Raw genomic sequence first — 23,151 nt, 5'->3', positions numbered from 1 at the left:
TGTGGGGTTTTGTCCACTTTAACTGTAGTCATCAAAATAAAAGATGGAAAGGCCAACTAGATTCTGTCTCCCTGCAAAGGCGAGATCTTTGCATGTGCTTAGACACTCTTTCTATAATGCATAAAAATTAATCTGAAAAATCAAATTCAAATGACCTAAAAGACCAATAATAGACACTGCTGCATGAAAAATATGATGTACTCCAGTGCCAACCCCACCCCCGAAATCTAGCTGACACAAACACCGATCTTGGGGATGGGATGGGTCTTTCCTTTTAACAGCCAAGTGGGGTCTTGAATAGGAGAGGGCATCCTCAGATCTGAGCCTGTTGGATCGATCATTTACATTATATCTGTGTGGCCACAACACTAAGAGTCAATCCTCTTTAGAGGATGTGAGAGGACACAGAATAATCGTCAGCGCCGATCCTGTCAACCCCCCCCCCCCTTTAGGTAGGATCTATTGAAGCCGTTAAGGCGAGATTGTCTCCAGAATAGTCTTCTCTCCTTATCCCCTAGTACTGTGTAGAGTAGGTCTCCGTGGCATAGGAGGCACGGTTCCAGACTAAATCAATGGTATCTTCAGATCTATGTTAGGTACCATTCCTGTGGGGTCCCAGCTAGATGAAGCTGAGTTCTTTGAACAAAAACACACACAAAAAGCGGGATTTTTTTCCCCTACTTTACTGAAACTCTTCTTCCAGGGAAGCCTAGTTAGGGCATAGGAATATCTTGGACACCTCAGGTGATATCTGGGTCAGGACTAGGGTTTAAATTATACTAGGACTGTCAAGCAATTAAAAAAATTAATTGCGATTAATTGCATGATTAAAAAAATAGAATACCATTTATTTAAATATTTTTGGATGTTTTCTACATTTTCAAATATATTGATTTCAGTTACAACACAGAATACAAAGTGTACACTGCTCACTTTATATTTATTTTTGATTACAAATATTTTCACAGTAAAAAACTAAAGAAATAGTATTTTTCAGTTCACCTAATACAAGTACTGTAGTGCAATCTCTTTATCATGAGAGTTGAACTTCCAAATGTAGAATTGTGTATCAAAAAACTGTATTCAAAAATAAAACAATGTAAAATTTTAGAACCTGCAAGTCCTACTTATTGTTCAGCCAATCGCTCAGACAAACAAGTTTGTTTACATTTGCAGGAGATAATGCTGCCCACTTCTTGTTTACAATGACACCTGAAAGTGAGAACAGGCATTTGCATGGCACTGTTACAGCCAGCATCACAAGATATTTACATGCCAGATGCGCTAAAGATTCATATGTCCTTTCATGCTTCAACCACCATTCCAAGGGACATGCGTCCATGCTGATGATGAGTTCTGCTTGATAACAATCCAAAGCAGTGTGGACTGACACATGTTCATTTTCATTAGCTGAGTCAGGTGCCACCAGCAGAAGATTGATCTTTCTTTTTTGGTGGTTTGGTCTTTAGCTTCTGCATCAGAGTGTTGCTCTTTTAAGACTTCTGAAAGCATGCTCCACACCTCGTCCCTCTCAGATTTTGGAAGGCACTTCAGATTCTTCAACCTTGGGTCGTGTGCTGTAGCTATCTTTAGAAATCTCACATTGTTACCTTCTTTGCCTTTTGTGAAATCTGCAGTGAAAGTGTTCTTAAAATGAACAACATGTGCTGGGTCATCATCTGAGACTGTTATATGGCAGAATGCGGGTAAAACAGAGCAGGGGACATACAATTCTCCCCCAAAGAGTTCACTCAAAATTTAATTAACACATTTTTTTAACAAGCGTCATCACCATGGAAGTATGTCCTCTGGAATGGTGGCCGAAGCATGAAGGGGCATAGAAATGTTTAGTATATCTGGTACGTAAATACCTTGCAATGCCAGCTACAAAAGTGCCATGCAAATGCCTGTTCTCACTTTCAGGTGACATTATAAATAAGAAGAGGGCAGCATTATCTCCTGTAAATCTGAACAAACTTGTTAGTCTTAGCGATTGGCTGAACAAGAAGTAGGACTGTGTGGACTTGTAGGCGCTAAAGTTTTCCATTGTTTTGTTTTTGAGTGCAGTTATGTAACCAAAAAAAAAATCTACATTTGTAAGTAACTTTCACCACAGAGATTGCACTACAGTACTTGTATGAGGTGAATTATTTTTTCATGTTCTCTCTCTGTGTGTGTGTGTATCTATACATCAGATGCATGCAGTGGAAAATACAATAGGAAAATATATATATATTTTCCTATTGTATTTTCCACTGCATGCATCTGATGAAGTGGGTTTTAGCCCACGAAAGCTTAAGCCCAAATAAATTTGTTAGTCTCTAAGGTGCCACAAATACTCCTCGTTCTTTTTGCTGATACAGACTAACACGGCTACCACTCTGAAACTTGTTACTATTTCTTTTGTTTATCATTTTTACTTTATCATTACTTTACGTTTATCATTTTATCATTTTAAATATTTGTACTAAAAAATAACATATACTTTGATTTCAGTTACAACACAGAATACAATACATATGAAAATGTAGAAAAACATCCAAAATATTTAATACATTTCAATTGGTATTCTATTGTTTAGCAGTGCGATTAAAACGGCGATTAATCCCAATTAATTTTTTTAATCCTGATTAATTTTTTGAGTTAATCACGTGAGTTAACTGCAATTAATTGACAGCCCTAAATTATACTCCGGTTTTCTTTTACATGGGTACGGAGGGATAGCTCAGTGGTTTGAGCCATTGGCCTGCTAAACCCAAGGTTGTGAGTTCAGTCCTTGAGGGGGCCATTTAGGGATCTGGGGTAAAAATTGGGGATTGGTCCTGCTTTGAGCAGGGGGTTGGACTAGATGATCTCCTGAGGTCCCTTCCAACCCTGATATTCTATGAAATGCTTATTCACCGTAGGGTTTTTGACCTTATGGTTCTCCACCTCTTGAATTAGTTTATGTCCACACTACGAAATTAGGTCGAATTTATAGAAGTTGTTTTTTTAGAAATCGTTTTTATATATTCGAGTGTGTGTGTCCCCACAGAAAATGCTCTAAGTGCAGTAAGTGCATTAACTCGGCGGAGTCCTTCCACAGTACTGAGGCAAGCATTGACTTCCGGAGTGTTGCACTGTGGGTAGCTATCCCACAGTTCCCGCAGTCTCCGGAAATGAGATTCAAAAGTTCACGGTTCTTTTCCTGTCTACCTGGCCAGTGCATCTGAGTTGAGAGTGCTGTCCAGAGCGGTCACAATGGAGCACTCTGGGATAGCTCCCGGAGGCCAATACCGTCGAATTGTGTCCACAGTACCCCAAATTCGACCCGGCAAGGCCAATTTAAGCGCTAATCCATTTGTCAGGGGTGGAGTAAGGAAATCGATTTTAAGAGCCCTTTAAGTCGGAAAAAAGGGCTTCATCGTGTGGACGGGTGCAGGTTTACATCGATTTAACGCTGCTAAATTTGACCTAAAGTCCTAGTGTAGACCAGGGCTCAGGCTATGTCTATACTACAGTTTGTCAGCAGAATTTATATTGCTTAGGGGTGTGAATAAAACACCCCTCTGAGCAACATAAGTTACGCCGACACAAGTGCTGGTGTGGTCAGCACTACATCCCTACCTCTGCAGCGGGCATAGCGCCGCGAGTGGCCGAAGTTGGTTTTCTTATGCCGACAGGAGAGCTTCACCAGACACACTGTAGTGGCACAGCTGCATCAATGCAGCCACAGCGCCACATGTAGACATGCCCTTGGCCTCTTCAGTGAGTGGTGACAAAAAAACAAGTTATTCTCAATACAGTGCAAAGTTTGGGCATGATTGCTTATTTTACAAGGTCTGCAGCAGCTTCCTCAAGGAAGCCTTGCTAGAGAAAATGAGCAAAGCACAGCTGCCTGTCATTCCTTCCATGCATTCATTTAACCACTGCAACTAATATAACTTTTCAATGCCAGGTGCTGAGAGCAATACTAGCTCAGCAGGAGATTTGCTTCTTCCTATTCTTACCTTTCTACATCTGTATTTCTCTCCCCCTTACCCCCCACCCTGGGTTGTTTATCACTTTCATCCTGGAGACTGCTAGAGAGCACACTATGGTCTGTACTGATGGCAGCCAAATCTCACCGCAACAAACTGTGTGCTATTGTTCCTGTTATCTGACTGTAACAGGACAGATGCAATTCATAGGGGAAAGTAGCAGAGTTCCTTTCTCTAGTCAGATTCTTGGTGAATGTTCAGTATTCATGATCATTATTGTTCAACTGTTCTCGTCAAAGTAGTTTAAGAAGAGTAAGTAGTTCTTATTAATTAGCTAAATTGTGGAATTCAGTTTCAGAGATTAAGATCCTGATCAAACACTGAAGTCCTCCTATGGAGAGAGGCCTGTGGGAGGTCGTAAGGGATTACAAAGGAATGGCATATGCAGTGTTGTTGCAGCCTTGTGGGTCCCAGAATATTAGAGAGGCAAGGTGGGTGAGGTAATATCTTTTACTGGGCCAACTTCTGTTGGTGAGAGAGACACGCTTGTGTATCTCACCAACAGAAGTTGGTCCAGTAAAAGATATTACCTAGATTCATAGATATTTAGGTCAGAAGGGACCATTATGATCATCTAGTCTGACCTCCTGCACAATGCAGGCCACAGAATTTCACCCACCACTCCTGCGAAAAACCTCTCACCTATGTCTGAGCTTTTGAAGTCCTCAAATCGTGGTTTAAAGACTTCAAGGAGCAGAGACTCCTCCAGCAAGTGACCCGTGCCCCATGCTACAGAGGAAGGCGAAAAACCTCCAGGGCCTCTTCCAATCTGCCCTGGAGGAAAATTCCTTCCCGACCCCAAATATGGTGATCAGCTAAACCCTGAGCATATGGGCAAGATTCACTCACTCACCTTGTGTCTTTTATAGAAATGGCTAATGATTCACTGGCCACCTTTGCCAGCTTGACATAAGAAGAAGTTAACCCTTATGTTAATAGCAATGGTACAGCAGTTGCCCAGGACTATTGTGATCTCTCCCCTCCCCTCCCTCTCTCCCCCCCCCACCTCTCAATACACACACACTTACTTTTGTTTGGTGCTTTGATACCCAAGTTACATAGGCTATATTTATGCTATTTATAGGGTGCCTATACTGGCGTAGAAGGACCATCAACATCTAAATCTATTGACAGTTGAGGAAAGTATATACATTTTGCTAGATTATAATTTATTCTTTTGCAGACAGAGAGGCTGCCTAGTTACTACTTAGTCTTATATTCCATTGTCATTGCAACTCGTTCTACTTACTCTTACAATTTGTGGTACACGCAGAAACCCTGGTTTAATAACTTAATTATCCATCTCCATGTATTTTGCTGTGTACTGCATATAGTTAAGTGTAGTTTTATAAAAGCCCATTGAAATGAATGACAAAGCCGTTATAAATTTACCACAAAACCACAAATTTCAATTTTGAACTGCAGTTCTTTGGTTCAGATATTGTCAGGCCAGTGAATTATTTCAAGAAAATTGTGTGGTTCAGCACTAGATGCTCAAGAGAACCACTAATTGCTTGCATCATTTTTGGTGCCTTTTCTAAATACTATAAATCTTTTTCATTATAAGGCTTTTGTATTTTTGCACATTTTCCCTTTAATCTAAAATAGCGGAAATATTTTTTTAGTGAAAAACAAGTACTTGTAAAGTATGAATCTTTGCTTTTGTTTTAAATATGGGACAGCCTCCCTTAGTTGAAGTAGCTGGTTGATTGTAAAACCATTGTCATCAGTCTGACAGTGAGCTCCACTAGTTCAGTCCTACTGAATTTGCCCTTGGGGAGGACCTTTCTACGACAGGAAAAATCCCCTCTGGTAGAACACATTTCAGTACAGCATGTCAGCGATAGAGTGGTGGCAGCGGTTGCTAGATTTAACGTTAAAGGAGAGTTTTAACAGTGAAGAGGAATTAAAACTAAGAACTTCTCCTTTCCTCAAATTTTGCTATTTCCCTAGCTAATCATTTCTACTTCTCCATCCTGATTGACTCCCATGGCCACAGTCCTAGTCACCTGTTCTCCACCTTTGACTACATCCTCCCCACTTCCCACCCTGCACTTTTTCTCTGCAAAATACCTTGTTAACTTCTTCAAAGAGGCAATTGACAGGTTCCACCATTACCTCCTGCATCCCCGCTTACCACCCTTCCATCCCATCCTATAACGCTCTCTCTTCCACCTCCCCTCTCAATGACACACACGTTTCTCATCTGTTCTCCCCTTCTACCCCTTCCGTGGGCCTCAGTGACCTCATCCCATCTCCAGATCTTACCTCTGCTCCCATTCTCTCCTCAACATCCTTCCCATTGAAATGCAAGCATGCCTTAGTCTCCCTTATCCTTATCTCCACTTGCCTATACTGTACAACTACCGCCCCATCTGGCTTCTCCCCTTTATCTGTAAACTGACTGTGTCATGTACAATCACAATCAGAAGTCCTTTGCCAATCCAGCTTCTACCTTGCACTCCAATTCAGTGGCTCTCACCAAGCCTCTAATGAACTTTTCCTGGCCAAAGCAGACACAATACTCAGTCTTCACTCTCCTCAGTCTACCAGCTGCCTTCAACTAAGTTAACCATTCTTGAAATTGTATCCTCCCTCACCTTTCATGACTGTCCTCTCCTGGTTCTCCTACCTTTAACTGCTTCTTCTGCATTTCATTAGGAGGATCTTCTTCATTCCCCACTAACCTTCTGTCGGAGTTCCACAGGGCTCTATTCTTGGCCCCCTCCTCTGGACCTTGTCTCTGGGCAATCTCATTTGTAAATGATATTAACTATCAACTCTCAGCTGACAACTCGTGTATACATCTCCAGTCCTTTCTGTATACACTAAAATCACTGTCAGTCTTTCAGATGTCTCCTTGTGGAAGTCCAGATATCATCTTAAGCTAGAGGTGGCCAACACAGAGCTTTTAATCTTCTTCCCATGTCTCCCCTCCTCTCTGTCACTATGGAAAACCTCCTTATCTCTGTCACACAGGCCTATAACCTAGGTATCCTCTTCAGCTCAACCATCTCTCTGGATCAGCACATGCAGGCAGTGTTAAAATGCTGCCAGTTCTTCCTCCCTAACATTTCTAAGCTACGACCTTTGATGTCCGTCCACACAGCTACATCTCTTGCCCAGGCCCTGCTTATCTCATGTCTTATCTACTGCAACCTGTTCCTCTCTAGCATTGATAGATGCGATCTTTCCCCACTGAGATCTGTTCATAATACTGTTGCAAAGATAATTTTCCTGGGTTGTTGCTTTGACCATGTCACTACTCTCTTTGCATTTCTTCAATGGTTCCTCCTGCATCCGATGAAGTGAGCTGTAGCTCACGAAAGCTCATGCTCAAATAAATTGGTTAGTCTCTAAGGTGCCACAAGTACTCCTTTTCTTCCTGCTCCACTGCATCAGGCACAAACTATTCATCTTCACTTTTAAGGCCCTTCATGCCCTATCCCCACTCTACCTCTTGTATGCTTTTGAGATGTCAGACTGCCTCCACTCTGCCAATGGTTCGAGCCTTCAGCACCCATTTGTTAAACTTTCAAACAAGCACCTTTGTGCTTTCTCCCTTGGTACCCTCATGCATGGGAGGTCCTTGTAAATATCCTCATTGCCTGCCTTTAAATCCCTCCGTAACTCTTTTGCCATGATCCCTACCAAAAAAAACAACCCAATCCTTACACTATTGGTTAGCTAATGTACTGAGACCTCTGTTTTTCATGCTAACCAATGTTTTCTTGTGCTCTCCCAGTCTCTCTTGTCTCTGTTTATACTGAGGGTTTATCTAGTTGAACAGTAAGTTCAAGGTAAGATGGGGTATAAATCTACCACACATTAGAATCATAGAATATCAGGGTTGGAAGGGACCTCAGGAGGTCATCTAGTCCAACCCCCTGCTCAAAGCAGGACCAATCCCCAATTAAATCATTAGTGTACCAGTCCCTAACAGTCCATGTGGATGGACCCTGTTACCACACACTAAAATTTCCCTAGTGTGCTTTGATCTACTCTGCTTTGAAACATGAGTAGGTCACTGTGCACTAGGGAACCTTTAGTGCACGGTAGCAGGATCTACATGAACAGTTAGTATGCAGCACACTGCAAACCTTTAATAAGTTCTGTGGGACAGGGACTGTTTTTTGTGATGTGTTTGTATAGCTCCTAGCACAATGGAACCTTCACCCACAATTGGGGACCCTAGGCACTACTGCAATGTTAATAATAATTAATAATAATAAAAAACAGATGTGGAGTTAATTGGGTTGACAAACTGGAAAACCGTAGGCGGATGACCTTATTGAACTTTGATTTATTGCATTATGGTCGTACTGCCATTGTTATGTTGGGGCAGGATAGCACATCTTGAAACTTTGTTATGCTATAGTTCTTACTCTCACATGATAACGGCAACCATCCTGGGAAAACTTAAAAATGATTACTCTTTGAGAACTGTAGAATTTTATCTTAGTTGATTTTACTTTGTGTAGGAACTAAAGCACCAGAAGACTTACACAACAATGGAAGTTGAATAAATACATTAACATGTTCGTTTTGTACTGTCTTCTGACGCTGTGTATTGCAGATAGGAATAGTTGATCCTTTGAAAGGAGAGGTATATCACCATAAATTGGGAAACACATACCAAGAAAGAAAATTTTAAACATTTACAGGTCGATTTTTCCCATCAATACCGATGATAGGAATAGAAAGTGAAAGCCTTCGAACCCTCATTTATCAAAAATAATATTCTTAAATGGTATAGTTTTCTGTTTGCTATAAACTTGGCAATATCGTTGGCAATGTCTTAACTCTGAAATTCCAGTATTTTAAAGCACACCTTTGTAATTTCTTATTTTCAAAAGCTTAAAGATTCAAAGGTAAAAACATTCTTTCAGTAATCTTTCCTATATCCCCAAGACTTTCATCCTCTTCAGTTAGAAGCATTTTATAACTTTTTTTATATTGCTACTCCTTATCAGAATTACTAATTCAGTATTGCTTAACAATAACATTTTTAATGCATTCTCCTGCACTAATACTGCGTGATTGACTTTCATAGATTAGACTTTTTAAAGTTATGAATAGTAGCATGATTTCTTGTATGTTACATAGTTAATGGTGAGATGAAGCCACATATGCATGGGCTGCCTGCTCCCTTGTGTGCAGCCTTGTTTTTAATCATTTATATAGAAGAGCTAACATCTGATAACTGTTAATGACTGTAATAACTTCCTAATAATGTGTTTAAGCTATTGTACGTTAACTTCTTGACAACATTAGCATGAACAGTTCAATGCCAGCAGAGCTGTAAATATTGTATATGCTAACACTGATACTCTTGCTCATTTTTATTTTTGCATGGCTACTAATTCAAATCTTGTCCTGCAGATGCTGAACAGGAATTAGTCTCAGATGATGCTTCATCTGTGTCACAAATTCAGTCACAAACACAGTCACCGCAAAATGTCCCTGAAAAATTAGAAGGTATTAAATATAACTTCCTATAAAACACAAAGAGCTTTAGTAACCTGGGTCACTGATTTATTTCATTATAACCTGTAAGTAAGGTGCAGTATAGCCTGCTTTCAGTATTTTAGAAACTGGAATTTAAGTATTTCAATACGAGATTCTTGCTTCTTACAACCAGTGAGTTTATGAATCCTGCATCTTTCCAGACTTTACTCAATTTAAATGAAAAACTGGAATTGATAAGACACATTCTCAAAGTCGGTTGGTCAAAAACTGACCTAGTTAACTACAGTGTCATGTGTGAGTCCATCTTAGTCTATCAGTGAATTATTGTCCCCAATAAACATTTTTCCTGTAGTGAAATCCACACAATAAAATCACACATTAATAAAATGGGAGGCATATGTGTTGTCGATTGCTCCCTGTTACGTAGCTATTATATTTTTTGTATAACAATCTTCTAGAAGAGAGCCTCTGTTAATACATAACCAACAGAAGCAATACAGCATATTTTTAAAGGTTTGTATTCTGAAAGTTACCCTGCATAGTGGGTGCATCTTCATACGTTGGCCTAGTGCAGGCACAAATAATTCTAACTGCACTTTAGGCTGTTTAGTCTTCTAAGTACTTGACTTACCATTGGATATGAATGGGCTGAGAAGTTGACCCTGTATCCTTTAATGAAATTTGCACACTATTACTTTTGTATCGTTTGACAAAAACAGAATAAAGAGCAGAGAAGACAGGAAAACCCCACATCTGAGCACCTTAAATTTTGCAGCAGTTCTTATCTGAATCCAAATGCAAACTTCGTATTCCAGGCCCATTTCTGATTTTTTGCATAGACATTGCTCACAAAAATAAGAATAATAATAATAGTGGAACTCTCCATTTTCATAGAAAATCATGAAGATATGTATGCCCAGAATGCTAACCTCATCTCCACAGAGGTACCTGTTGTGGTGGTGAATGGCAAGGAAGATATGCATGACGTGGAAGAAGATCTCACCCAGCGGGTCAGTCAGTTAACCACTAGTACTGTGGAGAGCATAGAGATTACAATTAAAACCTCTGAAAAGATTGAAGAGACCCTGTCCCCTGAGGGCTCCCCTTCCAAATCTCCATCAAAGAAGAAGAAGAAATTTCGCACTCCATCTTTTCTGAAAAAGAACAAAAAGAAGGAAAAGGTGGAAGCATAAGTGCAGCTCTGTTGTTAAGAGAAGGCATTGCACGTTTTAAAACCACGTTTTAAGTTGAACATTAACAAAGTAGTGTTAGGGGTGTGCAGTAAACTGGACCTTAACCTATGAACAGAACTGGAAAAGGTTTTACTAAAAACAATTTTATGTTAAATAAGAAATTAATTCATCTCTCACTTAATGTCCAAAATTACTGAGGGTTTGAAACATTCAGTAGTTTCACATAGAGCTACACTGGCAGGTGCTTTAATACTATCATAGTGAGATCAGATACCATTGTAGTACATTGTTGTGGCAAGTTACACTTGGAGTATTTTGCAGACCTTAAAATCTTCAGCACAGTTGAAGTCTCTAATAGAGCTACTGTTGAGTGATTATATGAATTTTCATTTTTAAACTGCTGCCTCACTTGGTAATCATATAATACTTTTTTGTATTGTGATTCAGACCATATATTTTATTTCTGTACCCTGCTTCAGTGGGTCATATTAACAGCACACCTTTAAATCTTTTAAGGTTAGATTATATAGAATATTATACACTGGCACATATTAGAAGAAAAACTGTAAGAGAAATTTTATTTGGAATTATACAAAATGTGTAAGAAGACCATTCATCAATAACTTTTTTGCCAAATATTTCATTTTAGTGAAATATAATTTTTGAATACTTCTTTTTTATTCTATCAGTTGGGAAAAAACCCTTATTTTTTCAATAAAGGGGATTTTATACACTTAACATTGATAATTTAGTTAAACAATGGCAAAACAAAATAAGATTTTATATGTTGAAATGTTTGTATACCATTTAGTATAAAAGTATTATACGCATGTAAACCAAGCGTCTAACAGTAGAGTGTATTTAAGGATGCTTGGTTTAGAGTATACTTAAATATAATTCAGGAATCCAGGGACTCCGCTATCAAAGGATTAAAGCATATAAAATTAAACTGGATTCGTGTTTAAATATTACTGTGTTTTTTCCCTTATGGCATTGCTAATGAATGAAGAAAAATAATCTCTTAACATAACCAAATGAAGGAAACAAAACTGTTAAAAGGGAAAGTGAAATAGTAAGAAAATAGAATGATGCAAAGAAAGTAAAAGTTTGGTGATTATTTTTTATTAAATATATGATATGGATTGTGAGGTATTTTTATTAAATCAGCAAAATCACATTTCCATATTAGAAGTTAAAATAACTTGCATGGTTTCACATGGAGATCTACGCTTTTTTCTCACTTTCAGTTTAATTTTAAAAGGGTCTTATTAATCTGTGTCGTGTCCTTCAGACAAACCCAGAACAAATTAGATCTTAGTGCCATGGGTAGTGGCAGTCATGCCACTTACTCATTTTTGCTGATATTTTCATTTTTGCTTTTTACTGTATTGTAAAAACAAACTAAACATAGAAATTAACATAAGGTTTTTTCTTCTCAAATTTGTCATAGTACATCAGTCATTGCAATAGCAAATAAATTTAAAAGATCAGTGTGATTCCCAGATTGCCAGTTGATATATATACAGTATATAGATTAAGTATGGCTGGAGAGTGGTTTGGCATGCAAAAATGTTGACTATAGCATGTTCTGGAGCTGGTTAGCTTTGACCATGTAAGTGTGACAATGCAATGTTGGAATGGATCCTGGAAATGATATTCTAGTTATCACTAAATACTGGAAACAGTGTTTTTAATCTTAGTGGAAACTTCCAGTTGCTTAACTTGGGGGGGGGGGGTTGTTTTGTTTTGTTTTTTTATGTTCTACATTATTTGTGTTGTATTACAACATATGTAGAAACAGTAACCTGTGAACTATGCTTTTCATAACTTTTTTTAAAAAATATATCTAAATGAATGCAATGTGCATAAATATTTTTTAAAATGCAACCGTGAACTATTTGCACCTTTTGCTAATGCCTCTATTTACTTGCTTTGGCATAAAGAATGAGCCAGCCAACTCTGTGTCCTGTGGAAAATATATAAATGTTATCTGAAATTGCTCATAGATGTAATGCTAATTAATGTTAAATCACAAATAAACAGTATTTTAAATAGATGGATTTTGCACTGCAGTCTTTCATTATGTGTTCATTTTCCTGTCAAATGTCATTTTATTTTTGTATATTACTATAAAGATTACATAAGCCAGTGGTTTTCAGACTGCGGGTCGCGACCCAATACTGCATTGCGGAATGTAAGGCACTGCATCATGGTGGCTCTGATCAGCACTGCCAACCGGGCTGTTAAAAGTCCCGTCGGCGGTGCTGCCCGGCTAAGGCAGGCTAGTTCCTACCTGTTCTGATGCCGCGCTGTGCCCTGGAAGCAGCCAGCAGCAGGTCCGGCTCCTATGCGTGGGAGCTATGCGCCCCAATCCTCTACCCCAGCCCTGAGCCCACCGAAACCTGGAGCCCCTTCCTGTACTCCAAACCCTTCATCCCTGTCCCCACCCTAGAACCTGCATCCCCAGCCCAAAGCCCTGACCCCCTCCCGCATCCCAACCCCCTGCCCAGCCCAGAGCCCCCTCCCACACCCGGAACCCTTCATTCCAAGCCCCAACCTGCAGCCCTCACCCCCACAACGCAACCCGCTGCCCCAGGCCCCCCTCCCACACCCTAAACCCCTCATCCCCAGCTCCTTTGGGCCTCAACAATTTTCTTCAACTGGGTTGCCAGAAAAAAGTTTGAAAACCACCAACATAAGGGGAAAACTGCCTTAATTATTACTTCAACTCTTCTTCCAGCCTAAACCTAAAGCCTAAACCCCTAAAACCTGCAAGGAAATAACCTGGACTTTAGAGATTTGGTTAATGTTTCTGTCATTAATTTGTAGGCCACATTGGGGAAAAAGGACAGTCTTGACACCAAGACACAGTACTGGTCTCCAAAGTTCTGTCTTTCCAGCTGTGCCACAAACTTCCTTTCTTTCTTGGGCAAGTCACTCCATCCCTGTGTCCTTATTTCCTTCTCTACAAAACGAGTTTAACAATACTGACTTCACAAGCGTAGTGTGAAGTCCTTGAATGGAAAGTGATCTATAAGTATAAAATATTACTGTTTTTTTGGGTTATATAGAAATATCTTAGATAAATTTAGCTTCCCTTGTTTTATGAAAAGTAACAAAGAAGGCCATTGCCTAAAGTTCTTCATACGAAGTGATCTGTGTCATGTTCTAGCAACCTACAGCATACCTCAAAATCTCTGCCAAATTGCCAGAGTTCATGTGTTGCGTTTTTTATGGCCTCAGTCACTGTAGAGAGCTGATAAATGGTGTTGAAACTTCCTGTAGCACACTCTGTCTTCCACAAATCTGCCTTTGACACTTTCTTTCCATAAAAGCCAAATCCAAGCTCTTCATCGTTCCAGTGATCTTTGCATGAACGACATCAACTTCAGTCTAGCAGATAAATTGCTGCAGAGTCAGAGATCTTAGATTGGGTACCCATACCTGTTGTCTTACTATTTATCTTTTGTGCTCAGTGATGTATAAACACAAAAGAAGGCATGAAATCTGCCCCCAAATAGCTTATTCACTAAATGTTTTTGTTGGTTACTAGGGATCTCCCTTTGTTTCAGGGTGTCCATGAACCATGGGTCCTATCTATCTGGTTATCTAGAGCCAAATTCTTCCACGGAGTTACAAAAGTGTACGATTCTGTGACCCTAAACATGTAAAATAAGGCAACTGTAAGTCAGGCACAGAGGCTGTGCAGTCCACAACAGTGTTAGGAAGCTAGGAATGCTGGAAAACCCAGGTTGGACAGACTGCTAGGAAAGTTGTTTGTTGGCCCAGCAGACAGCAATTGTGATGGAACCAAGGCAATAAGAGAAAAAAGTAACCTTCCCAGCTGTTCAAATCACCATATGCAGGGACTAGATGACCTCCTGAGGTCCCTTCCAACCCTGATATTCTATGATCACACAGACAATGCAGCATCACCGTAGGGCCTAATATATGCAATGGAACATGTTTTTAACATATCAAGTACTATTAAAAGAATATTATCAATACTGAGAATCTATTTTGTAACCTTCTTACATGTAAAGTGCTCAAACTATATTGAACTGTTTTACGTTGTGTTAAATTCTTTTTGAGACCATGGCAGGATTGCATTAGTAGAATTTTCCCCTTACCTGCTCTCTTTAAGGCTGGCTTTCCACCACCTGTTGCTCCCGCAGAATGTAAGTGCACTTAGATGCCTTTTTGCACTGCTGCAGATTCCCAGGCCTGTGCAATCAAACTCTTTCATTTCCATCCATTTCTTACCCCAGATGTTTGGTTTACACTTTATCTTAAACTAATCTGTGTCTTTGACCTTACATTTGTATTTTTTCTTAAAATGTGGGTGCTCAATTTGAGGAGCTATAAAAAAAATTTGGAATGATCAGAGAACCAATGCAATCAACTTGGAAATACCCCTTTCCTCATGATGACTTCAGCGGACTGATTGTGTAAGTATCACTCAGTAGGCATCACCGCAGCTATAAAATTGTAAACTATAATCATGTTCCATGTGTGTTCATCAGATGGGATTTTGGCCTGTACAGATAGGAAAAGGCTGGATATCGTTGAATGATCTTCCACAAATTGTATGGAGCCAGAAATCAAAGTCAGAGGACCAGTCATGAGGGATCTGTGGCCTGTGCCCTTTGAACCAGGAAACTTGAATGAATAAAGCCTGTAGTAATTGATCTCTGAAGTGGCTTTGTTTGCCCTTTCACCTTGATAAGGTATGTAAATTTAAGCTTAATTCCATAATTCCTTAAATCATTTCCATTTAAAATGTCATGGGTCTTACTCAACTTGTCAGATGTGCAAGAGTTTAATGTGTTCTGTCTCATGATGATGATCAAAATATATTAACATATGTGCAATTAAGAATTTAAATAGAGTACTACATATCCAATGATTTGCAATACCAAAATTTTCCCACTGATTTCAGTGGCAATGAAATCAAGCCCAGACAGAGAAGTTATTTTAGATGAGTGTGCAGCAGTGCTGCGGCTGTAGCAGTAGATTAGAGCCTTTCGCCACTGGAGACTTTAAATCCTGGCTTAAATTGTAAGTGAAAGGTCTCATCTTTGTCTCCATATTTCATATCTACCACAGACTTTGGCAGAATTGACAGTCTCTGCCTAAGGGTTGTGCAGAGAAGTCTGCCCTGTGCCAGGCTCCCTAGAAAACTCTTCTAGGCCCCTCAATTTCCTGAGCACTACAAACCAGGTGTGACTGATGTTAGTCATACCACTTAATGTACTACTGGAAAGCGCTCAGACACTATCATAAGAGTTAGTATAAGAATGTATGTAGATTATTACACAAACACACACAAACAGTTATAAGAACACTAATAAGATTGTAAAATCAAGCATTCAAAAGTTAGGAATGCTTTTGCAAGCAAGCTTCATTCTCTCTCTCTCTCTCTCTCTCACACACACACCCTTGTTCATGCACATTATGACAGTCTTTAATTACATGATCACATTAACTTTTTTCACAGGACACCTGCTTCATTCAGTACACAGGAGGGACCTGCTCTGGGATGAATTAGGGTTATGTGGTGAAAAAGACTGTTTTCTGACCCCTGCCTTGTTTGCTGCAGAAGCTGGAAGGTGTGTAGTGACTGAGGCAGGGGACTGCAGGAAGAGAGAAGATGATCTCATAGTTAAGGTAGTTGAATAGGGCTGCCTTGGGAAATTGTGTTCTGTCCCTGCCTTTGCCAGCATTCAGACACTGGACACTTGATGCTGGGCAAGTCACTGGATTCCCGACTCAATATGCAGGGGTCACGGTTGCTGTGTGCACTCTACGCTTCTGCTGCAACTGAAGTCAATGGGAGCTGTGCTTTGAATAGACTAAGTGCTATGTAATGCTAAGTACTCTGAAAAATCCGGTCCATAGTGTTGCAAATTGGGCACCCAAAATTAGTGGAAACTTTTGACTTTACTCTCGCTGTGTCTCTTCCCTTCTGTAAAAAGGGGTAACAAGGTCCCCTCATCTCCCAGGGATGTTGGAAAGATAAGTTCATATTTGTGAAGCACTCATACACTGGAAACGGTGAGCATGACAGAAAAGCCCCTAAGGAAACTTAATATAATTCTGTTTTCAGAGCAGGGTTTGAAAAGTGTGTTGTAAACAAGGTCTGGGGCAACCCATTGAACAAAGAGGATAAAAAAATAATGAATAGTTGCTCATTAAATCAGCACTGTCCATCCTTTGCACTGAATGAGGCATGGATCCTGTGGAAAAAATAGCATGTAATCATGTAATTAAAGACTATCATGATGTATAGGCAACCTTAATAGGCAGTGTCTGTAATTATCCTGTCTAACTTAAATATGGTGGTTGTTCTTATCCATAGGATGTCTAATCCTTCTAAAAAATCCTTCTCTACTCTTGACCTCAATAATATCTTGACAGTGAATTCCACAGGTCAATTATGTTGTGTAAAATGTTTTCTTTTCAGTTTTAAATGTGTTGCCTATAGTTTGACTGTCCCTTTGTTCTTATGTTATGAAAAAAGATGAATGAGAATGTCCAATTTACTTTTTTGTAACTATAATTATTTCATATCTTTCTATCATTTCCTTCCTTATTAGTCTCCTCTCTAAACTAAACACTCGTGATCCAAGTCTCTTCATATGGAAAGATTGTCCTTTTTTAAACAAAATTCAGGCCTGTGCATCTTTGGAACTTCTATCAAGAGCCCAAACTATAGCACAGTGTTCTGTAGCTGAACATGCAAATGGCCATTAGGTGGCATCTGTCGACTTTCACTTCTGATACATTTGTTCTACATTATTTGAAAGCCATTAGCAAACAGCCTTCAAAGAAAGAATTTTGGTGGAGATTTTGTGGGCATGATTCCAGCTGCATGGCAGAGAGATGAAAGCAGACATCTGGCTACAGAACTGATTTCATTATCAGTTCAGTTAAAAACCCTGAAATGGAATGTGGACTCTGGGAAGTGAGCTCCATCCATTTTATTCAAAGTTTTTGAGACTATTTCCTAACTTTTCCAACCAGCAACAGGTGCAAAAATATAGGTCTGAATATTATTAAAACTGTACCCTCTGGAACAGAGGATTATACAAGTCTCATATTCAACTTCCTGCCTTCCAAGAACTTTCCTCCATCAAAAAAACCAAAACATGTCAATATCACCAAAACCAAACCAATACGTGAAATGCTTTTGTTTTACAATGACTTGTGAGTTTTTTATGATTCTGATGATCCTGTTGGATTGCAGTCCAGTGGGTCAGAGTGTCTTGGCTCACTGGTTCAGCTTCCATGGAAAATCATGAGCGCCAAACCCTAATATGTGCACTGCAGTGCACTACCAGTGCTGTCACAGACTCTCTCCTTCAGATGTGATGTTAAACCAGCCCGGCAAAATGACCACGAGGTGTGAGCATAGGCACAAAATGTCTTCACATGCTATTACTAAGATTTTTAGCATGACAAGAGCGCTATTGGGTGTGTGTTGGAAGGTGCATGGTGCCTGGAAAGTACCAAGCATGTTGCGGGCATTGTCTCAAGCAAATAATAAATATGATTCCCTTGTTTGTGTCACTAGCTGGTGAAAGTCCTTTTGGGAGGAAGATGATGGACAAGGCAATGGCTGCTCCAGATACCCTCAAGGGAAATTGTACATTTTGACAATCTGCCAATAACCTTTCAAAGTAAGTCAAAGTGGATCAGTCAGAGACTGTTTTTATTCGGGATTCAATTATAAATAAAATCAGGTTGGAGGAGAACAATGGCTGGAAGTGTCCGAACAGATGTTTAGCAGAACTTTCTTCTTGGCCAGTCTTGCTCTGAATTTTCTTGTTGTTCTTGTCCCCAGTAGGCTTCAGACCTGTATCAAAACTGGAGAAGGAAAATCAAAACCATGAGAGAGAGAGAGAGACTTTTTTTTTTCTCTTTTGGATTTTATGCTTCTACATGAACTACATTGCTTTCCATAGTACGAAAGTGCTTTTTTTAATCTGATCACATGATGCCCAAATCTATTGGTGCACACAAGCTTTTGCTTATAGTTTTTTCCTTTCAAGCGACTGTACATTTCCTTGGCACAATCCTAGGTTTTATTTAATATAGGCTTTGATAGTACAACATGTTAAGTAAATGAGGTCACTGTAACAGCTTGCAGAGCTATATGACTCAGGAGTGAGTGTACAGTTGCTGAAATCAGCAGAGGCAGGCACCATAGAGATAAGGTGCTGTTTACCCTGGTGCTCAACTGTCAGTCGTAATCACAAGTAGTCTGTCCCAACAAGATAACACCATGGAAAAATGCATCCATTCTTCCTCACTGCTCCAAATATAGATTTTTCTTCCCCTACCTGCCAGATACCGCCTGATCTGTTGTCAAAACCAACAGTTTCTCCAAACGTTATTTGCTCATGAAGTGAAAGCAAAGGTCAGAGACGACTGACTATATCAGAGACCAATAAACGTCTCTGAGCAAAGCTTTCTGAGTCCTTGTCCTTGTCAAACAATACTCAGGGAGAGAGACTTCCACATGCCAATGGGCAAAAATAACAACAGAGTGGATGGGTTGCTTTTAAGAAAGCTGACTAAATATTTACTGTACCAAAAACAAAAATGTATTTAAACCCATGTTAACACCCACACCACTGAGGCTCTCTGCTCTTCCCTTCCAAACCACTTGGTTTCTGTTTGTTAGGGGATGAGATGGACCAAAGGATTGATAACACAGTATGGAGTCTTTCGTTTCCCCGTTTCCAGTTTCGAATCCAGCTCAGGTTAGTAGTGATTGAAGTCTGTGACCGTGAACTATGTTAAATGAGCTGATGGCTTCAGTTCCTAGTGGTTTCAGAGTAACAGCCGTGTTAGTCTGTATTCGCAAAAAGAAAAGGAGTACTTGTGGCACCTTAGAGACTAACCAATTTATTAGAGCATAAGCTTTCGTGAGCTACAGCTCACTTCCTCAGATGCATATCGTGGAAACTGCAGCAGGCTTTATATATACACAGAGAATATGAAACAATACCTCCTCCCACCCCACTGTCCTGCTGGTAATAGCTTATCTAAAGTGATCATCAGGTGGGCCATTTCCAGCACAAATCCAGGTTTTCTCACCCTCCACCCCCCCACACAAATTCACTCTCCTGCTGGTGATAGCCCATCCAAAGTGACAACTCTTTACACAATGTGCATGACAATCAAGTTGGGCTATTTCCTGCACAAATCCAGGTTTTCTCACATCCCCCCCCATACACACACAAACTCACTCTCCTGCTGGTAATAGCTCATCCAAACTGACCACTCTTCAAGTTTAAATCCAAGTTAAACCAGAACATCGGGGGGGGGGTAGGAAAAAACAAGAGGAAACAGGCTACCTTGCATAATGACTTAGCCACTCCCAGTCTCTATTTAAGCCTAAATTAATAGTATCCAATTTGCAAATGAATTCCAATTCAGCAGTTTCTCGCTGGAGTCTGGATTTGAAGTTTTTTTGTTTTAAGATAGCGACCTTCATGTCTGTGATTGCGTGACCAGAGAGATTGAAGTGTTCTCCGACTGGTTTATGAATGTTATAATTCTTGACATCTGATTTGTGTCCATTTATTCTTTTACGTAGAGACTGTCCAGTTTGACCAATGTATATGGCAGAGGGGCATTCCTAGTGGATAATCTACCCACATCAAAAAACCAGCTCCTTTGTCTTTGATGGATAGTTGGTTGCCAGTTTCAGCAGAAATGCCAAGGAATGAATGGACCAAGGTTTTCCAGGTCAGGAATGTGCATACATTAGCAATGGGGAAGCTGCCCACTCCATAGATGTACTGTGGATAAATTAAAGTCCCAAAGCTCTAGTGGTGTTGACTTGGCAGCTTCTCAAATGGGGGAAAAAAATAAAACTTCTTAAACTTTTGGTGAGAGAGCTCATACTTTCTGATGTGGCTGTTCCTCAAAGCTTTACCTTAATGCTCCAGCCCCAAGAACAAGGGCATTACACAGTCCCCATTTTAGCCAGTGGTTCCTCTCAGTAGAAAGGTGAAATCATTCCTGGGGGAGGTAGCTTATATGAGATTTTGAGCCCATAGATTTCCTCCCTTCAGCCTGCCACAGCTCAGTCATTTCATCCAGTGAGCCATCAGTTGCCCAGTACTGAATCTGCACAGCTGGACACAATACCTGCTGTCAGTGGTAGTGGAAGCATCAGCTGGAGAAGAGCCAATGCCCATTCATGCATCTAATTCATGGTTGCATGCAGACACCATAGTCATTGGCTAATCTGCCCAATTGCTGCTTGAGGAAGAGAACTCGTGAGTTTCAGCTTGATGGAGTAAACACGCCTTTGTGCCTCTGTGGCAGAGTGCACCCCTGTATTCACACCCTACCCACTATTGTATTAATCTTTGTACAAAATATGCCTTGTCAGGTATAATTGGAAAACTCATAACTTGCTAGTCAATAATATCATGGTGAAATGTATGCAGCAACACGATAGGTAAAGTGATGAATATAAGCTGAAATCGTGACTGAGGTGTGTTTACCGGACAAGTTTGGGGAATGAGTAAATCGGTTGCTCAAAACAAAAAGTTGGTGCCCCAGCCAGGTGTTGCCAAAGCTGATGGGCCTTCAACTTTCACGTAGCCATGATTTGGCAAGGAAGCGGGACAGAAACAAACAGGTCTGCATCTTAGCAAACGACAGCATAAACCTCTCCCCCACCAGATTCCTTTTGTCCTTGCTCAGCTGGAAATAACTTTATCTAGGGGTTACTCTCAGGAAAATGCATTTCAAAGGGTGACTGAACTATAAAAGTGAGGGGCAAAAACATGCCAAGTTATCTTCCCCTACCCTTCTCTCTCTCTTTCTTTTCACCTAAGAAGAAAAAAGAAACAGCAGCTGGACTTTGGAAGCAGATCCTGGCCTCAGAGTTTGGTCAGCAGCATGAAAACATGTGGTAAGGGATTTCACCTTGAACCAAGTCTAGGTTAAGTTTAGGAAACGTTTTATCTTTATTTATAGATAATGGCACAGAGAGTACACTTATAAAGTTTGTGGACGATACCAAGCTCAGAGGGGCTGCAAGTGCTTTGGAGGATAGGAGTAAAATTGAAATCAATCTGGACAAACTGGAGAAATGGTCTGAAGTAAATAGGATGAAATTCAATAAGTACAAATCTGAAGTACTCCACTTGGGAAAGAACAATCAGTTGCACAAAAACAAAGAAATGACTGCCTAGGAAGGAGTACTGCAGAAAGGGATCTGAGGGTTATAGTGGATCACAAGCTAAATATGAGTCAGCAGTGTCACAATGTTGCAAAAAAAAGTGAACATCCTTCTGGGCTGTATTAGCAGGAGAGTTGTAAGCAAGACACAAGAAGTAATTCTTCCGCTCTACCCCACACTGATTAGGCCTCAACTAGAGTATTGTGTCCAGTTTTGGGAGTCACAGTTCAGGAAAGATGTGGATACATTGGAGAAAGTCCAGAGAAGAGCAACAAAAATGATTAAAGTGCTAGAAAACATGACCTATGAGGGAAGATTGAAAAAAACTAGTTTGTTTAGTCTGGAGAAAAGAAGACTGAGGGGGGACTGAGGTTACAAGGAGGAGGGAGAAAAATTGTTCTCCTAAACATCTGAGGATCGGACAAGAAGCAATGCAGCAAGGGTGGTTTAGGTTGGACATTAGGAAAAACTTCCTGTCGGGGTAGTTAAGCACTGGAATAAATTGCCTAGGGAGGCTGTGAAATCTCCATCATTGGGGACGTTTAGGAGAAGGTTAGACAAATGTGGTCAAGGGTGGTATAGATAGTACTTAGTCCTGCTGTGAGTGCAGGGGATTGGACTAGATCAGTGGTTTTCAAACTTTTTCTGGTGACCCAGTTGAAGAAAATTGTTGATGCCTGTGACCCAACGGAGCTGGGGATGAGGGGTTTAGGGTGTGGTAGGGGCTCAGGCAGAGGGTTGGGGTTCTGGAGGGGTTCAGGGCTCTGGACTGGGGGTGCAGGCTCTGGGGTGGGACCAAGGATGAGGGGTTTGGGGTGCAGGAACGGGCTCTGGATTTGGGAGGGGGGATCAGGGCTGGGGTAGAGATTTGGGGCACAGGCTTACCTCGGGCGACTCATGATCAGCGGCGCAGCGGGGGTGCAGAGGCAGGCTTCCTGCCTGTCCTAGGACCGCGCTTTGCCCCAGTAGTGGCTCTTGCCTGCAAGTACTGCACCCCCCCGCCCCGTGCGGAGCCGGAGCTTGGGGCAGGGGCAGCACATGGAGCCCTGTGGCCCCCCTCACCTAGGATCCAGACCTGCTGCTGGATGCTTCCAGGGCGCAGTGCAGTGTCGGAACTGGTAGGGACTAACCTGCCTTAGCTGGGCAGCCCTGCCGACGGGACTTCTAATGGCCTGGTCGGCAGTGCTGACCAGAGTTGCTGCAACCCACTCCCTTCCATTCCCACGGTTTGAAAACCATTGGACTAGAAGACCTCTTGAGGTCC

General features: G+C 40.7%; 1 protein-coding gene and 1 long non-coding RNA gene across 17 annotated transcripts in view; both read left to right on the top strand.

Annotated features, from left to right (window-relative positions):
• Positions 1-12,737, top strand: part of ADD3 (adducin 3) — a 189,641-nt gene extending 176,904 nt beyond the window's left edge. For 15 of the 16 annotated variants that reach the window (XM_073354406.1, XM_073354410.1, XM_073354415.1 and 12 more), the window contains 2 exons: positions 9,402-9,497; positions 10,383-12,737. In XM_073354406.1, coding sequence (XP_073210507.1) covers positions 9,402-9,497; positions 10,383-10,681 — 395 coding nt within the window. In that variant the 3' untranslated portion in view covers positions 10,682-12,737. The remainder of the gene's footprint in view (positions 1-9,401; positions 9,498-10,382) is intronic. The other variant, XM_073354419.1, reaches the window with a different exon arrangement.
• A 3,587-nt stretch (positions 12,738-16,324) lies between these two features.
• LOC140915044 (uncharacterized) lies at positions 16,325-22,530 on the top strand. Its single transcript, XR_012160074.1, has 3 exons — positions 16,325-18,360; positions 19,368-19,446; positions 20,286-22,530. It is a non-coding gene; the product is annotated as an uncharacterized lncRNA (long non-coding RNA).
• Positions 22,531-23,151: the final 621 nt, after the last annotated feature.

This window comes from Lepidochelys kempii, chromosome 7, assembly GCF_965140265.1.
Source record: "Lepidochelys kempii isolate rLepKem1 chromosome 7, rLepKem1.hap2, whole genome shotgun sequence".
In the NCBI taxonomy this organism is placed as follows: domain Eukaryota; kingdom Metazoa; phylum Chordata; order Testudines; family Cheloniidae; genus Lepidochelys; species Lepidochelys kempii.
Note: the sequence above shows the minus strand (reverse complement) of the source record. Positions and strands in the feature narration are given on the sequence as shown.